The sequence below is a fragment of the Leucopleurus acutus genome, assembly GCF_964270905.1.
Source record: "Leucopleurus acutus genome assembly, chromosome: 4".
Lineage (NCBI taxonomy): Eukaryota > Metazoa > Chordata > Mammalia > Artiodactyla > Delphinidae > Leucopleurus > Leucopleurus acutus.
In genome coordinates this window covers 117718167-117737345 of record NC_139146.1, presented here as the reverse complement: position 1 = coordinate 117737345, position 19179 = coordinate 117718167, and the positions used below count along the sequence as shown (strand labels likewise).

The following is a 19179-nucleotide window of genomic DNA, read 5'->3' as shown; positions in this document are numbered from 1 at the left end:
GGGGGCAAAGGTTAAAGCAAGAACAAAGGGAAAAGATGGGAGGAAGTGAGAAAAGAAGGGTAGCTGACCAAGATGGTCAACTGTTCCACAAATCTTCCCTTGGGATCAAACTCCTATAGCTTGATAAGAAGAATACTCACTGATAGCATTGGGGCAGGCCTACCTAGAGTCAGTTAAGAGAGAGTTGCCTGAGTTCACCTGCAAAAGAACGGAATCCAAGGGTCAGAGTCCAGACAACTAGGCTAAAAAAAAAAAAAGAAAAAACACACCAAAACCAGCGGTTCATGTTTCTCATTTCCCAGATGTTCCAGCCCCAGAATATCTAACTCTGTCATTGAAATGAAAAACAAACAATCCTTGTTTGTAATGGAAAAGAATTTAACTTATTCAAAATCAGAAGAGGGTAAGAGGGTAGAGGTGCAGGGAAAATAATGCAACAGACATTTAGAAATATAGAGTTTATTTATATTCACCGTAAGACAGTGTCACATTTTGTACATGGCTACCAGAAGAGGAATAACACTCTGATTGCACTAGATTGCTATCAATATTGCTTATTCTGCGGAGTCGGGAAACATGTATTTTCTCCTTTAAAAAACTTAAGGCTCAGTTTCCAAAAGGTAATTTTACCACTTATTTTCCTGTTTAAGGAACTGGGAAAGTTCTGAAATAAAGGACAAAGGGGTGGAGGAGGAAGGACAGTGCCACACACTTCACTCACTCCTACCCCCGCTGAAGACACTCAGTGTGATCTGTGGTTTTGTCAAAGGCTCCTCCTATCTGAAATGTGTTTAGTTACAAGATCAAACAAATCAGTAGATGGGAGAGGCCTTAGGTATGTACCTTTAGTAAACAAACGGGAAAACTAAAAACTTTATCACGAGTTGCTGGCTAACGTATGTTTATTTGCAAGTTGCCTGCGGATAAGTGTGCACACATAGTCATGTGGACTCACTTTCCTTTGGTAAAGTTCACCAAACAGGATGTCTCTTCTAACACGCTAGTAAAAAATATTTAATTTCCTTTCAACTTTCAGATCAAGTGGCCACAAAGTTGTCCTTTCTCCTAAATACTGTCTTCCATTTTTCTTTTCAACCTTGTAGTAGAACAAAACCATGATAGTAACTCAAACTCGTGTGTAATCCCTGTTTCAGTGATTAAAGAGAGTGGGAGGAAAGAGCGTGAGAAAGCTAATCGTGAACAAAGTTTGGGGTATTTTCTTGAGAATTACCATATCAACGAGTTCCAAACACAATGAGTTCCCAAAGTGTTTTAGAAGCACATTTTCCTGTACAAATATTTCATTCAATCTACAATGACATAATCATTTTACAAAAGAGAATCTGTTCAAACTCAGTAAACTACCTTACAGTTCATGAGGCTAATGCTATAACAACAACAAAAGCCAAAAGGGCACCGTGGGTTCTGCCTCTGGCATCAAGAGGTAGAGACAATCACTGGGTAGAAAAGATTAACAATAAAAACAAAAACGGTGAAACAAAACAACACGCCCTCCCCCCAAAAATATACTCCACCACATTCCATTTCTAAGGACTAGTTCTGGAAAGCCTGGGTGGCATTCAGTCTAATTCTGAGTTGAGAGATCCATTGCCCACAATCATCTTGCTGTAGTTCTTCTGCTGCTCTTCCTTAAAGGTGTCCTTCACCTTGGCTCTCTTCAGTCCTCCATCCCTGAGAACAGAAAGACAAATAAATAAAAGATACTCCCAGCAGCGATTTAAAAGTGTTACCTATTAATACATGCTGCACGGTGCCATGACATTTAGCAGCTGGTCAGCGATTAGGCAAAAAAACACTGGATTTGGAAGCAGAAGGAACCAGATTTCAATCTCTGCTCTGCCACTCAATCAGACCTGTGTTACTTTAAGGCAGGAACAATCTCTCTGATGTTTGATTAACATAAAACAATCTCTCTGCTCAGTTTCTTTTTGTAAGTTAGGGCTGCTATATTCAATATTTGGATACTGTATTAAAACTAGGATTGTTTACCTATCTTTTTCCCCAAGGAAAGTAAAGTACTAGGTATTTTTAATCTAAATCGACCTATATCTTACTAGAAAGCCATATGGAAAATTTTAAATAAACACACAAGAAATGGCGAGGATACTGAGTATGCGTGGGTAAATTCCTTAAAGAGAAATGGGTTCATCATTATTCAAATCTAATCCTATGTCTAACAAATCATGTTTTGATTCAAACCACTATATTTCAAGTACTATAATCTTCCATATTCCAAAACAGACTCAAAATAAAACAAGCAACAAAAACATAAACTGCATTCAACCAATAATAGTGCCTATGTAAGCAGCATTCCTTAATTCAGAGCCTGTGAATCTTTGAACTCTCTCCAGGGTGGAGAAAACAGACCTGCCTGGGTTATAAGTATTCTGTGTGCACTTCCTTCTTTAGACAACACAAAGAAACAACAAGCTGGAAGAGCTGGAAGGGGACTGGACTGTCAGGGCCACTCTCTCTCTCCTAATCTCATGTTTTAGATTTTAACTCCTAGGAGAGCATGGACCAAGAACTTGCTTACTTTATACTCTGCCTGTTTAATTTTAACCCAGCTAAGCATGAATGTTTACCAAGTGCTCTCTAATGATGATGAATGGATCATAGGTTAGCCAGTGAACTCAATGCCATGAAGACAGTGACCTACAGACAGACGGCCGCCTGAGACAACTGCCATGTCCTGGCCTCTAAAGTCAAAACTAAGACACGGCCCACCAGGAGGTCCTCAACTTAAAAATAGACTTCGGTCCACAAATCTTCCAGGGGGTCAGTTGTAGGAAATTTCCATGAAATAAGGTTATAAGTTGTCGTTAGGTCTCCAGAATTGTCCACAAGAGCCTCTTTTATCCACATGAGCTGCCTCTAACTATTCAGAGCATCTTTGTGAATTCTGAATAGTAAGAACTAGGGAAGGGAGGGAGAGACAGAAGAAAGGCCATTCCTACTTTCCTGAGGTCCAGGCCAAAACAGATAAAAATTCACAGTCAGCAACATTTGTCCTTGAGCATCCTGACATTATTTTTACACAATTCTCCCTCCCAAGCACTCCAGTAAACCTCACGCTGCTCTGAGCACCCCAGCTGTGACTTGCCACCCCTAGAGACTAAAGTTTTACCTAATTCCCCTTTGCAATGACAGCAGATCTTAGCTCTTAAGGAGGGCAGTAGCCATATATAAAAGCCACTTTAAGATGACACAATTAAATTCTCATTTAATCTAGGGGGAAAAAAAATCTAGACATGTTAATTCATATCCAAATGACAAACACATCTGGAAAGGCAGTGAGCCTATTTTCTTTTTAAAGAAGAGGCCAGGTAGTTAAAAGTAACTTTTTATTATTAAACTGCAGATGGCCTGATAAAAGGAAATTTTAAAACTCTGAGGATCATTTGTGCCATTTCGTTCAAGCCAATCTGACTGGGAGTCTGTCCTGGAGCTAACTCCCTTAGGTTATTTTTGTTTCGCAAGGGTTTCTTCCTTTCCTTGGTATCTGAGACTATAGATCCAAAGCTCTAAGCTTTTCATAATGGCTTCAGGGCAGGAGCGGGGCTGGGATGTCAGGTAAGAGGAAGGGGGATAAAGAGTAGAGAACAATGAACAAGGAAGAGGAAGCCCATTACACATATGAACATGGGTGGGTCACTAGGACATCTGTAAACTAGGACATTGGTAAGCCTGTCATTTCATGATGGTAGGATGTCTGCAATTTAGTTTCACATATTCCAGTTTAGAGAGTGTAATACAAATATTAGTCTTAACCTGTCTTAACCCTAGTCTTGACTTTAGGGCCCTAAAGTGAGTTGCCCTAAATCAAGAACTCATACTCCCAGAGTGGTCAACTAGGCATTTAATCAGAAGGCCACCCTCCAGAGGTGCCACTATAAGGTTTCAGCTATCTTGATCTCCCATCAACCTCCCAAGCTTTGTTAATTAGCATAATGAATTTTAGAAATGTGTTTTCACTGTAGAAATTAGTAGTTTGTTCATTAGCATGACAGATGCCAGAGACAGGCTTTCCTAGGTGAAATTAGTTGTATTCAAGGTATGTGAATGGATAAAATATTTTAGAGACATTCCCCACCCTTGCATTAAAGGGTATATAAGAATCTAGCCAGCCCTTCTTCCAGAGGCTTAATCCCTAAATAGTCCTACGTTCCTCTGCAGGTTCAGAAGGCTTTGGTTGCCTGGCTGACAGCCTGACTTGGTGAGCCACATCCTGCTCCTACAACATTGCCAAAATTGCCTCCGATGAACTTTTCAAACACCGAAAAGACAGCAGGACTTTATTACACTTACAGGACTTGAAGTATGGACTATTTTGTGCAAGTTTGCAAATCCTATGTCTGTGTGTGTGTAAGAATCAATCTCCTATTATAACCCTCACTGATACAGACTAAATGTTTGTGTGCCCCCCAATATTCATGTACTGAAGCCCTAACTCCCAATAATATGGCGTTTGGAGATGGAGCTTTTGGGAGCTAATTAGGTTTCAATGAGGTCATCAGGGTTGGGCCCTCAAGATGGGAATAGTACCCTTATAAGAAGACACACCAGGGCTTCCCTGGTGCCACAGTGGTTAAGAATCTGCCTGCCAATGCAGGGGACAAGGGTTCGAGCCCTGGTCCAGGAGGATCCCACATTCCGCGGAGCAACTAAGCCCGCATGCCACAACTACTGAGCCTGCACTCTAGAGCCCGTGAGCCAAAACTACTGAGCCCATGTGCCACAACAACTGAAGCCCGCATGCCTAGAGCCCGTGCTCCGCAACAAGAGAAGCCACTGCAACGAAGAGCAGCCCCCGCTCGCTGCAACTAAAGAGAAAAGCCCGTGTGCAGCAACGAAGACCCAACGCAGCCAAAAATAAATAAATTAACTAATTAATTTTTTTTAAAAGACACAACAGAGAACTTCCAGCCTTCAGAACTGTGACAAAATAAATTTCTGTTGTTTAAGCCACCCAGTCTATAGTAGCTTGTTATGGCAGCCTGAGCAGACTAATACTCCCACCTACATTCAATCTTGCTCAAAGAAACAAAAAACTGAAGTCATAGATATCCATACCTAAAATATTTCCTGTCAAGTTTTTAAGTTTTCTTTAATATAGTTATAGCTGGAGTTAAATATGAACAAGTCTGTAAGTTGCCCCTTGCCTCCCAGGGCCCATTCCTCCAAATCCATTCTCACTTTCTTCTTCAGTGAAAGAACCCTAAATTTTAGCTTGACACGTGGCCATGCAGAACAAAGACTACATTTCCCAGATTCCTTTGCAGCAAGGTGTCAGTTCAAACAGATACAAGTGGAAGTGGCTTGTCCAATTTCCAGCCTGTGCTCTTAAAGACATGAATGTGTCCTTCTTGTTTTAGTTCTTCCCTGCTAGCCATTTTGCTGTACTCACTGGGTAGAGGTGGAGCAGCCATCTTGGACCATAAAGTAGAAGCACACCAAGGATGGTAGACCAATACAGAATGAGCTGTTATAGCAGTCTAGACTGCCTATGTTTATGTACGGGCGATGAAATTCTCTCTTAGTTAAGCCATCGTTATGCTGTATAAGCCACTGTCAGTGTCAGCTAAATCTCCAGCTAACAAGCATAATAAATGACATTATTAAAATTGAGTTTTTTTAATTTAAAAAAAAGTGATAGTACTTCTGAAAAATTTCTTACCAGGGAAGCTCAGTCAACCCTCCTTGTATGGCAATAGCAGACTTAACCCGGTTAGCAAACTGGACTGCGTCTTCTCCTTCCTGGAAAAAAACAATCACAAGTACTTTCTTAAGGCAGAGTTTTCAAATAATGCTTTCAAATGTCTCACAATCATTTAGATTTGTTTTAAAGTATAAGATTCATATTTTAGCTCAAATATGCTCTATTCTGAATCATAGCAAGTATCATTTGTTCTATTAAGAAAATGCAGTGCTGTACTGTTTAATATTTTTATCACGTGTATATATGTTTATTATGCTCTATACTAGCCTTATTCAAGATACAAAATTCTACAATACCTGCAGGTTCAAGAAACCAATGGCAATTGTAAAAACTATTACGGAAAAGAGTCTCTGAATATAAAACCAGCTTGATTTTGAAGAGAGCTAGGTATATGTACTTTTTAATGACTAATACTGAGAAAGCAGAAAGTCCAACTGTAGCTAATGTGAGGAAGGGAGACACCCAGGTTTTCAGGTAAAGGTTTTCTTGCCTTTATCTGACTAGATAAAGCACCAAAGACCAGCTGTCTATGGCATACCTCTCTGGTCATGGGGGGCATGTACCACACATCACAGACAATTGCCCAGCTGGTCATCATTCGAAGCAGGTAGCTCACCATGTTGTATTTACTACTGTTCCAAAATGCATCACCAAACTGAGGATTATACTGAGAAAAGAGAAAAGAAAATGCATTCCAGTTAGGAATTAAGTGGCAGTTTCTCTTATCCATGTCAATGGATGATAAGCCAAACATCTCTATCAGACACCCCAAAAAAGAGAAGCTACTTTAGTTGACAGAAAGGATCCAAAGAGCAAACTAGATGTAGAAAACAAATTTATGGTTACCAGGGGGTAAGAGGGGGAGAGAGAAATTGGAAGATTGGGGTTGACACATATGCACTACTGTATATAAAAGAGTTAACTAATAAGGACCTACTGTATAGCACCGGGAACTCTACTCAATACTCTGTAATGACCTATATGGGAAAAGAATCTAAAAAAGAGTGGATATGTGTATTTGTATAACTGATTCACTTTGCTATACACCTGAAACTAACACAACATTGTAAATCAACTATATTCCAATAAAAATTAAAAGAACAATTTAAAAAACTACACTCCATTAAAAATTTAAAAAACAAACAAACAAAAAACCCAAAGAGCAAACCAGGCCATATAACTCACCTGACTAGAGTCAGAGAGCACTGATACAGGAGGGTTATTGACATGACTCTTAAATATCTGTCTTCCCACTTAACTGGAAGGTGGGTGAAAGAAGGAACAGTATCTGTTTTGCTTATCATGGCGTCCTCAGTACTCAGACACTGGCCTGGCACACAGTGCCACCCCACATATCTATATACATAACTCAGTAGAGAGAAAAAGTGATCAAGCAAATGGGGCAATTGGTCAATCTGGGTAAAGAGTCCACAAGTATTCCTTATTCTTGCAAATTTTAAGTTTGAAATTATATCAAAATGACATTACCAGGTCACTGCCCTCTTTTGGGGGGGTGAGGGCATTTTACCTTAATGGCAACTGGATATATGGTTCCTCCAATTTCAAAGCTTCCCTTTTTAAACATCATGACTGAAGTATTATTGATGCAAGTTCCTATAAGGAAATGGGAGAAGAGGGTGAATATTTTTTAAAGCAGCCATTTTTAAAATGAATCATTTTGATATAAAATAAGTTAAAATATTCAAGTCATATCAAATTACAGATTTTTTTAAAAAGAAAAAAATTACAGATATTTTATTATCATTTTACAAATCAATTCCTGCTTAAGTAGTAGTAATTCGACAGTTCTAAGCAGGTTTAATAACGAACTTTTACTTTATTATTGGTTACTCTAAAGATACAATTTCCTCATGACAGGTGACAATTTCAGCACATCTTAAAATAAGGACTTTAAAAAGTTATGGACAATACCTTTCTAAGTTCATTACCCAGAAACAACTTCTAAGGTCAAAAAGGTACCAGGACTTCCATCAGATCTCAAAAGAAAGCAGGGAATTACTAGCTCAGAGGCCGTCCCATCCCTACAGGACAGCATAGATCTGAACTAAGAATGCCAATTCTAGAACAATCCAACTCCTCATATACTTTCGGTACTTGTTAGCAACTATAGCTTGGTAATAAGCACTGTCCCTTCTTACCTTCAGGAAAGATTAATATGGGTAATTTTTTCTTATCAGCAATATGTTCTCTTAGTCTGTGAAGAAACAAAAAGGATCAAAATTATACCATAAAAAAGAGAGAGGTGGGAATCCTTTTTGGTATTCTTTACTCTCTACTAACACAGATATACTTGTAAAGCAATAAGGGGGAAAGAAATAAGATACAAGTAAAGAAAATAAACTCAAGTTGGTCCCTTTCTAAAAAATGTGTAAAGGTTGGTAAAGCTGAGATAGAGAGATTACAGCTGCCAGAGTATATACTACTGCTCAGTAATCTCAAGATGGGGAACAGTTTTCTAACCTTAAAGAGATTTCAACAGGTACTTTCCATTTTACTTTTAAAAGCATGGCCCACCTTCATCTTTATAGCAATGATCAGAGTGCCTTCAGTTAAAGGCCTCAGGTAAAAGCTGTTTCCAAACAAAGGTTTCTGGTAAGCAACTGTACCCCAAGCCCCAGGAGTTCCTTCTCCTGTTCCATAAATAGCATTAGCTCTGTCTGTCTCTACATGGATTTAAGTGATAACGGTCATTCAGCAAACACTTAATCCACCATCTATTTATTCAGCCAATGGTTACCAATTATTACCTTCAAGGTAGTAATTTTCAACTTTAAAAATTCAGTGACTGGACTATATCTAAGTCATGGCAATGTAAATGTATGGGCCTTCTAATCTCATCATGTATCCCACTATAACTACAGAATTCAAAAATTTTAAAATCTAGCTAAGACAGGTGATTCACCAGAAAAGGCCAACCACAAATAGAGCTCCATATGTTTTAGTTTTAACCTTTAGTACTGCTCTGCCTTCTTTGGCAGGAAGACCAAGGCTTGAAAGATTTTATGCTACCCCAATAGATACTGTGTAATGATGCTGCTTACCTCTTAGTAACCAGGTGTCGGTCCTTCATTTCTGAGCGTTCAAACCAGACATGTGGACAAGACTTGACCATAGCTCTCTGAATAATTCCCATCAATCCACCATGAACCTGGCCAACCTAGAAGGACCATGAGAAAAAGATGCAAAGGCATAGCTGTCCAAAGAAAGCCTTTTTTTCTTTTTAGTACCAGTAAGTTCCTATTCCCCACTCAGAGAAAAGATTGGCCTTCTTCTACTGATTGAAGTTCTTAGTCAGTTCAAAGGACATGACTGGCCAAATATTAGCACAAAGTATTCTTAGTAGCGCCTTTGAATTTTAAGCTATGTTGCTATACTAGCTTTACTCTAGCTTTAAAAAGTAGAGGTCTTTCAACTCAGCCAAGATAAGGGAAATACAAATTAAAACTACACTGAGGGACTTCCCTGGTGGTGCAGTGGTTAAGACTTCACACTCCCAAGGCAGGGGGCCCAGGTTCGATCCCTGGTCAGGGAACTAGATCCCACATGCATGTCTTAACCAAGAGTTCGCATGCCACAACTAAGGAGCCCAAGTGCTGCAACTAAGGAGCCCACCTGCTGCAACTAAGACCCGGCACTACCAAATAAATAAATAAATATTAAAAAAAAAACTACACTGAAATATGATTTCTGACCATTCAAATCAACAAAGATTCAAAAGCTTGACAATGCGCTCTGAGCCAAGGCTGTGGGAAACAGGCACTCTCACACGTTGCTTGGGATGAGGAGATTATAACACCCATAGCAGGAAATTTGGCAAATTTATCAAAACTACATATACATTTATCCTTCAACTCAATAATTCCAGTTCTAGGAATTTACCCTGAAGATATAGCTCCAACAAAATGGAAATATATATGCACAAAGTTATAACTGCATTATTTGTAATTGCGACATATTGGAAAATACCTAAATGTCCAAACATAAGAACTTAGATGAATAAACCATGATACATGCACACAATGGAGTACTGTACAGCTAGGAAAAGAATAAGGTTGATCTCTATGACTGATAAGGAGTGATTTCTAGGAGATATTGTTAAGTGAAAAAAGCAATTGCAAAAGAGCAAATAAAGTATGCCACTTTTTGTGTTAGATGGAAGGGGAAATATACACATGTATTTGTTTACCTCTACAAAAAGAAAACATATGCAAAACCAATGTAGTTGGAAACCTACAAGGATAGGAGGGAATGGGGTAGAATGGACATGGGTGGAGTGACTTCTATGAATGTAGTTTTCTGTCTAGTTTTGACATTTCAAAACATATTAATGTCTCACAAATTTAAAAAATAAATCAACAAGGATGCAACTAGCAAAGTGAAAGCAAATTTAAACAAATGAACCCAACTGTATTTCAAATGAATAAAAGAACACTGAAGGAAGGGGGAGGAAAAAAAAAATCTAAGAAATTTACAAAGATAGTATTTGACCACATCTGCTCCATCTTGGGTGGGGTACCAAGAAATGCAAAATACCCTGAATTCTTTTTACAATATATTTTTCTTTTTGTAGTAAAACAGGTGAAGCAATTCTGAAGCAATTTTAGATGTATTATAGGATTGAGAAAATGAGTAAACATGTTGATATTGTTGGGAAAAAGGGTATTCACTGTGAAGAAAAGAGAGATACAAATATAGGTTGCAGAAAACTAAGAAAGAACTTGATGAATTGAATGAATTGTTACAGACTCAGATTTCTAATATTATATTAGTATTACACATAAATATGACATATAAACATATTAAAAGTAGAAATATTTTACACACATTTTTACATAGAGAGAGAGAAAGCAGCACATGAGAATGTAAATAATAAAGCATGGCACAAAATGTTACCAACAGGTATATGTGGATAAAGGGCATATGGATGTTCCATGCAACATTCTTATTATTACAATTTCTCTCTAAGTTAGAAAATATTTCTAGATTTTAAAAAAAAAGTAGAGAGCTTTGTTTAGGAAGAAAAAAAAATTCTGAAAAGGCACTAAGAAGAGATCTTGATGTATAGTTTATATTTAGCCAAAAGAGGACAAATACAACCTCTGGAGGTTAGCTGTACAGTTCCTCCCACTTCTGCCCTCTGCTGCCTCTGATATAAATCTGGTTGGCTTAGAAAGGATGGAGATGGGGGGAGGGGGTTGTGGGACAAAATAGTTGAAGAGGATTAAGAGGTACAAACTTTCAATTATAAAATAAATAAGGAATGGTATGTAATGCACAGCATAGAGAATATAGTCAATAATGTTGCAATAACTTTATATGGTGGCAGATGGTTACTAAACTTATAGTGGTGATTAATTCATAATGTATATGTGTTGAATCACTATGTTGTACGCCTGAAACTAACATGACATTGTACTCAACTACAATTACAAAATTAAAACTAAAAAAATAAATAAATAAATCCAACTGGCTTTTGGTTTCTATCACTCAACCCATCAGAAAGTTCGCAGGTTCTATGCTTTTCTAAGCCTTGGCTAATACTGTAACTTATACAATTGTATACTGCACCTGTAATTGCAGTTATATATGATCAAGAAGCATGGAAAATGCTAACAAAATTCTGAGGCCTTCAGTCACAAATGAGTTATACTCAACTCTTTGTTGACCAGGACAGGGAATGAATATTGTATCAGAAACACAAAATCATGATTAGGCAAGTTGGTTAATACGCTTGAACCTCTGCTTTGTCAATTACAACATCTCAGCCCTAACCCCTTTGGATTACAGGGAAGGTCAAACACAATGGATGTGAACGTGCTTGTCCACATAAATGCAAGGAATTATTATATACACCCAGAAATGGGTGGGGTCTATCCAGGATTGTTAACATGAGGGTTTCTGGACGAGCTTTCTGGCGTCTCTGGATGGGCTTTCTGGGATCCATAAACATCTTGAAATTATAGACAAAATTTTGTTTGTATGATGCAAATGTATGTTGTTGTTTTTCTAAAAAAAGGATACATAAATATTAACTGATTGCTAACCTAAAAAAGGTTAAGAACTACCAATTCCCATTAAGTCTTTTCAGAGTGGTGGTTAAAGCTTCCTTAAATTCAGAAAGAGCTCCACAACTTAGAGAAATTTAATAACATGTTAAAATGTGTTTGCCCAAGAGTTATATATATGAACTTGTGTCTTAGATTAAATATCTGGCAGTGAGCTAGGAGCTTTTACAAAGGTCTTCAAACCCCCCTCAATGACTTGTATAAGCCACAGATTGTCAGCTACCAACACACATGCCAGCACTCCCTACTTGCCTATCTGCAGCAGACCCTTAAATCAACAATGGCTCCCTTCATATGCCTTCCTTTCCAGGAAAGCACACCAGACCATGAGTATCAGTCATAGGAGGAGGGGACTCAGAGGTACAAACTACTATGTAGAAAATAAATAAGCTACAAAGATACGTTGTACAGCACAGGGAATATAGCCAATATTTTATAATAACTATAAATGGAGTATAACGTTTAAAAATTGTGAATCACTATGCTGTACACCCGAAACTTATATAATACTGTACATCAACTATACCTCAAAATAAATAAATAAATTAAATAATGGCTCCCTTCAAATGCCTTCCCAGGAAAGCACACCAGACCATGACTAACAGTCACTAGAGCTGACATGTGAAATAAAATCCATCTGTTCTCTCTGAAGCGCAAGCCACCACCATGAGATATGAAAAGAAGATTCCCCAGGATTCCTCTCTCATTATTCTATTCACACATCAGCTTAGGGCATATTTACCACCAGCAGGAAAGAACATCTTTAGTGATCCTCCAAATAAAAGAGAGGAAGAAAATCTTGACAAGTTCTTCAGGGTGACAGAAAACACCCTTTGAACTGAAAACATGCCAGAAATGCCACAAAAAGGTCTTGTGAGGTGTCTGATTTTTACTGTGGACTTTGTGGTTTGTTGATGGGTTTTTTCCTTTTCTTTTCTTTTGCGGCTGTAGGCAAGAACTGAGAAAGGCAATGTGGTATATATATCTGCCTTCCTTGCTTCACCTTCATTAAAGGGACAGGGTTTTTTTCTTTAATTGCATATGACTCCCTGAAGGGAGACAGAACTAATTGGCTGGTAAGGGATTTGTACAGCTCTAAGGGGGAAGACTTTAACATCTCAAAGTGTCATTAAACATTGCAGGGATTTTTTTTTTAACTTTTTTTATTGCTTGTTAAACATTGCAGGGATTTTACAAGCAAGATGGTATCAACTTTATAAAGTCCAATCATGCTCAAGTATGTCTACATTTCATTAAGTTAATTTCTTACTACCTTAAATATAATGGCTGTTTTCCTTCTTTTTCTTGCACTATATATTCCTCATGTAAATATATTAATATTGATAACATATACTTACATAGTATAACACGTCACTTTCTAATATAAAACTAACTTTCTAATTTGTGCCAAAATAAAACAAAAGTTTGAACAATCCACAACACATGCAATTACTTGAAATATCAACGCGTTGTTCTTACCATAGCATAGCACCCATCCGTTGTCAAGATCAAAACATCTATTGGTGAAGTATGGTTGGCAACACAAATGCCTCCCTTCTGGGGTCTGTACTGCCTGCAATTACAAACAACGGTTAATACTAAATCTTGAAAAATGGGCACTATTTTGCAGAACAGCATGTAGAAATTCACGCTATTTTGTTTTTAAAAGTACACTAAAAAAATAAAGTTTCAAAGTATATGGGTTCATCTTAAAAAGGTTGTCTCCAGGCAGTATGATGGGAGGGGGCTAAGAGTATAGGAGGAGGGGCCCATGATTTTCCCTTTACATACATTTATATCACTTTTCTGTAATGATCATATTGTCCTTTTATGATGAAAAAATAATTTTAAAACATTAGACTGAATTACAAAGATTCCATAACTTTAATAAACTTTGTGATATGTAAGTTTTACTTATTTTACCATAAGTATTTTCACATTATTTCAATCTTCGTAAGTATCACTTTCAGTGGCTTCAGGATGATCCAGAGTAAATTCACTGTAGTTTCCTCCTTCCTATCCCCCTAAAACAGAGGTTGGCAAACTCTTCTTATCACAGGCCAGAGAGTAAATACTTTAGGCTTTACAAGCCAGCCAATCCCTGTCAAAACTCCTGGACTCTGTGGTTTTGGCACAAAGGCAGTAACAGATAATACCTAAATGAATGAGCATGGCTGTGTTCCAATAAAATTTTATTTACAAAAATCAGATGGCAGGCCACATTTTGCCTACAAGCCCATAGTTTAGTGTGCCAACCTCTGTCCTAAAGTTTAAATGGTATTTCACACTAATGAAGCAAAGTGGTTTTCTTTGGACCCATACAGAGAAGAAAGGGAACCAAATGCATAACAATGTTAGTATGTTTTCCTTAAAATTAGAAGCAATTCTACAATAAGTTGTGAACTCCTCTCCGTGTAATTAAAGCTCCTTTTCTGTAGAAGATGTTTCCTCTAATCATACTTTTCACAAAACATTTTCTTCTAATCCTCACCCCAAAACTCACAGCCCAATCACAAATCCTGTAATTTTAGAAATTTAAGGGGCCTTTTATGTTGGTAACACATGGTAAAGCCAAATGATGAAATGTTTCCCTTCTAGAAAAAAGACACAAACATCCAGTCACACAGATATAGAGAGCAAACGAGTGGTTAAAAGTGTGTGTTGGGCTTCCCTGGTGGCACAGTGGTTGAGGGTCCGCCTGCCGATGCAGGGGACGTGGGTTCGTGCCCCGGTCTGGGAAGATCCCACATGCCGCGGAGCGGCTGGGCCCATGAGTCATGGCCGCTGAGCCTGCGCGTCCGGAGCCTGTGCTCCGCAACGGGAGAGGCCACAACAGTGAGAGGCCCGCGTACCGCAAAAAAAAAAAAAAAAAAAAAAAAGTGTGTGTGGCAGGGGCATCACAGGGGTGGAGAGTGGGAGGTGCAAACTACTGGGCGAAAGACAGGCTCAAGGATGTGCTGTACAACACGGGGAATATGGCCCATATTTTATAATGACTGTAAGTGGCAAGTAATCTTTAAAAGTTGTATAAAAATTTTTAAATTTTTTTTAAAAGATCCAGTCAGTAAAAAAAGAGACGCTTGTCCTAGAACATTTTAAATAATGATATTAAATATAAAAAAATAAAATTTAGTTTCCAGAAATGTAATTCAAAAACAATCAAAATGACCTCCATGTAGTTAATAACTTCACTTACTACCTTTCTCCTCTCTGATGAGGGGTAAGGTAAGCAGAATGCTGGGTTCTGTTTTAAGGCTCAGTTGTGGGATTTTAGAAGTGGCAGAGCTGAGACTAGAAACCAGACTCAGGATTCCCAACTCTAGTCCTCTTTCCACCATTCTGCAGGCCTGTCACCTTCACCATTTAAAAATTTTTACATGGATCCAGTTTAAAACCTGACTCTCCCATTTACTAGCCACGTGAACCTAGACAAGCAAACCCAGAGCTTCCATTTCTTCACCCCGTAAAACAGGATAACACAGCGCCTTCTCAAAGGGATGACCTATGAGAAGTACGGGCCTGGCCTGCACACCATAAATGCCTATTTATTAAGGTCATTACATGTTTATTATTATGTTCCCTCTGCAAATGGATTGCTTTTGAAAAGTAGGGGTTTTTTTGGTTTGTTTTTTAAACATCTTTATTGGAGTATAATTGCTTTACAATGGTGTGTTAGTTTCTGCTGTAAAACAAAGCGAATCAGCTATACGTATACATATATCCCCATATCCCCTCCCTCTTGCGTCTCCCTCCCACACTCCCTATCCCACCCCTCTAGGTGGTCACAAAGCACCGAGCTGATCTCCCTGTGCGATGCAACTGCTTCCCACTAGCTATCTATTTTACATTTGGTAGTGTATATATGTCCATGCCACTCTCTCACTTCATCCCAGAATGTTCTCAAGTCCATTCTCTACGTCTGCATCTTTATTCCTGTCCTGGCCCTAGGTTCTTCACAACCTTGAAAAGTGTTTTTGTGCACTGTTATGTCTGTGATGCTCTAAGCAGTAGAGATGAACACGCTGAAAATACTCTTATTTCACCTGCTTCCTCCCACCCACTACTGTCAATCACATGCTGATTTACCTAGAGAAACGCTGGCAGGAAGCCAGCAAATACTCACTTGTTATGATAATGAATGGTACCAGAGAGGGCACGAACACAGATCCTGCAGCAAGTCAGGTGCACCAGTTCACTCAGCCGGTTTCTGAGACTGAAAGAAAGAGAAAACATTTTATTGTGCAGCTCTGGGCACTCCTAAGAAACAATACAATAAAAGCTTCAATGTGCTCCTTGACAGCAGCATACAGTTCAATTCTCACTGTCTCGCTGAGGTATTTAGGACAAAACTCTAATGGAAAATAGCTTCCACCCTGACCAACGATAAATCCTGACCAAGGACTAGCATGATAAAATTCCTGCCCAAGAAAGCTGAAGCTTCTTTGGTCTCAGCCTCATTAGCTTGACAATACTACAAGACTCTCTTGCTTTCCTTGAGTCCCTCAGTCCATTTGCTTCCTTCTCTTCATTTCCCCTTTTGAAAAGCAACTTCTGTCAATTTAAATGTAAGCATCATGGGAAATCAAATAAGTACTATGAAGATGAAGTGAGTGGCATTTTAATACGCGTGCTGAGGCCATAAATTTGACGCAGTACATAGGAATCACACAAATATTCTCTTTGTGGACACAGCTAAGAAAACGGACAATCCTATTAATGGCTGGGAGGAAGGAAACAGTTCACCTGCTTTCTGGCAGCTGTCCAACCAGGGTAGTTCCTATAACCAAAAAACTGATCCCAACGAAAGCCAAGGTAACCCTGAAAAGGAAAAGAAACAGTAATGCAAAACCTAGTTGAACAGTAGGGGGAAAAGGGAAGGAATATAAAGTTCACAAAAAATTAAACTGTAAATAACTTGAGGAGCATCTATGCTATGCAATATGATGCAGCCATTCAAAGAATCGGGCAAATCTATAGATTCTGACATGGAAGAATGGTTCTTTGTACATTTTGAGAAAAAAAAAAAGAGCAAACTTCAAAATAATGTGTAGAGTATGATACCATTTTCAAAATAACACCAAGCACATAACCAGTCTATAGATGCATATAGCAGGCCTGGAAATTTGTTCACAAAACTGCCATGTTCAATCTATGCAATCATCAAAGGGTTAAGTGGGCTAGTGAAGAGAATAAAAGTCTTGCCCTTCTGTTTTTCTGAAGTATTTTTAAAAATTTTTAAAAATATACACATATTAACTTCTTTTTTTTTTTTTTTTTTTATGCGGTATGCAGGCCTCTCACTGTTGTGGCCTCTCCCGCTGTGGAGCACAGGCTCCAGACGCGCAGGCCCAGAGGCGCAGGCCCAGAGGCCATGGCTCACGGGCCCAGCCGCTCCGCAGCATGTGGGATCTTCCCGGACCGGGGCACGAACCCGTGTCCCCTACATCGGCAGGCGGACTCTCAACCACTGCGCCACCAGGGAAGCCCTTAACTTCTTATATAATAAAAGAGTTTTATGCTGTATAAAGGAGTCATTTCAGGTTGAAAGTAGTTAACTTACTTTGTTTGAGATACTTTGGTGTGGCATGGTGAGGTTGTAAAAGGAAAATACCTTGCAAAGGTCTGAAAATAACTTGTTTTTCTATGCTTTTTAATGATGGGGGGAAAAGGGCACAATTCAAATTTTTCTCAAAGAAATTTATAGCAAATGACGAAAAAGTTTTACTTAAAGGCTCTTTCATAATAAGAGCACCAAGTTATATCACCATGTAGGAATCCTTCCATGCAAATCTAAATGTGGTTCCTTTGTGTGGTTCTAGATAGCTCAGAAGTTAGTAAACAAGGTGACAGACAATATCTCTCATTTCCACAGACACTTTCTCATTTTTGAAAAATGCTTTTACTTCCAAAAGGAAAGAGTTATTCTTAGAAATGTAAATAGAATTACTCAAAAAGAAAAAGCTGAGATTTTATACCTTTCAAAATAAATGGGGCTTCCTTATAAAGGCCTTGTTAAGTTGTTAAACCTTGTTAAAGTCTTGGTTTAACACCTTTTGACACAGCGATTTGAAGGTCTGATTCAGTTTTTCTTTGGATGCCATATTTTCATGTCAGTCACTAATGCAATAACTAAATGACTGCTTAATCTCATCCATCGATTACACAAAAGTTTTAAAATAATGTTGTGCCATCTTGTCCTAATGAGAATCACTTGTTCCTACACATTAAATCAGAAGAGGTTATATATTTTAACATGTTTAACAACTGGGTTCAAAACTATTGAACATTTTTATTTGCTAAATTAACAGAAAATTCTGTTTTCCAGTCTCAGTGAGCCAACATGAGAGTTCTCACAGATGACACAAGTTTTCTGCCACAATCTGTGTTGCTTAAGAGCTTTACTGAGATACAATTCACATGTCATACAATTCACCATTTAAAGTGGCAATTCAATAGTTTTTGCCACATTCACAGAGTTATTGAACCATCAACACAATTTTAGCACAATCTGTTTTTTAAATGCTCACTTTGCAGCAACTGCTTCTTTTAAAAAGCATTTACAAAGCAATTCTTTCCCATGAAGAGTATGTACTGAGAGTAGGAGCCTCAATTCTGCCATTTTCTTCTTGTTCTTGGCTGCTTATATTACTGGATTATCCTAAATCTGTGGTTTCTTTGCAAGAATCTTTTATGTCACATATCTATTTCATGAGCATTAATTTAAACTAGATAATAGAATCATATCACTATTTGGTGGGTACCCCCAGCAAGTGAAAGCTAACCAACATATGAGGGCATCTCAAGTACTCTGAGCTGTAAAATCCTCACTCTTTCTTCAGGTTGCCTTGGATACGGTGTCTGACCCATGGACCAAGTGAAGATGTAAGAGCTCATCTATATATTCAACTTTACTGAAATTTCATTTCTTTATAAGAATAAAAATAAAATCAATGGAAGCACTAATTATAAATAGACTAGAAACTTCTAATAAATAAAAGCTGAAACATTTCCCAAACACAACAATGGATAATCTTGTGCATCCCCAGAGTGCATGAACCCCACTTTGGGAACACTGGCTTAATGTTCAAGCAAGTGTGTCCTAATTTCACTTTGTTATCACAGCTGAAATGATTCTCCAAAGACATACCGCAACATCTACACAGTGGCAACATGAGCACAAGAAAAGAGAGAGAGCTTCTTAGAAATGTGCCTTTGCCTACACTTAAGCAATCTCTTTCCGCATAATAAATCGGAATGAGGCAAGGATAGGCCACCCTAGGGATGGTAAAGAGGTTTCAACTCATGTGGCAATTTTAGTCGGCTGGAAGCAACTGCCTGGAAAGCTGTATTGAG

The 19179-nt window shown here is 38.3% G+C and overlaps 1 protein-coding gene across 4 annotated transcripts in view; it reads right to left on the bottom strand.

Annotated features, from left to right (window-relative positions):
- Positions 1-460: 460 nt before the first annotated feature.
- GPAT3 (glycerol-3-phosphate acyltransferase 3) overlaps positions 461-19179 on the bottom strand; it is a 57394-nt gene continuing 38675 nt past the window's right edge. For all 4 annotated transcript variants that reach the window (XM_082838756.1, XM_082838757.1, XM_082838755.1 and 1 more), the window contains exons 5-13: positions 16570-16644; positions 15950-16039; positions 13306-13399; positions 8803-8918; positions 7900-7955; positions 7269-7354; positions 6279-6407; positions 5699-5778; positions 461-1692 (exon numbers count right to left, since the gene is read on the bottom strand). In XM_082838756.1, coding sequence (XP_082694882.1) covers positions 1581-1692; positions 5699-5778; positions 6279-6407; positions 7269-7354; positions 7900-7955; positions 8803-8918; positions 13306-13399; positions 15950-16039; positions 16570-16644 — 838 coding nt within the window. In that variant the 3' untranslated portion in view covers positions 461-1580. The remainder of the gene's footprint in view (positions 1693-5698; positions 5779-6278; positions 6408-7268; positions 7355-7899; positions 7956-8802; positions 8919-13305; positions 13400-15949; positions 16040-16569; positions 16645-19179) is intronic.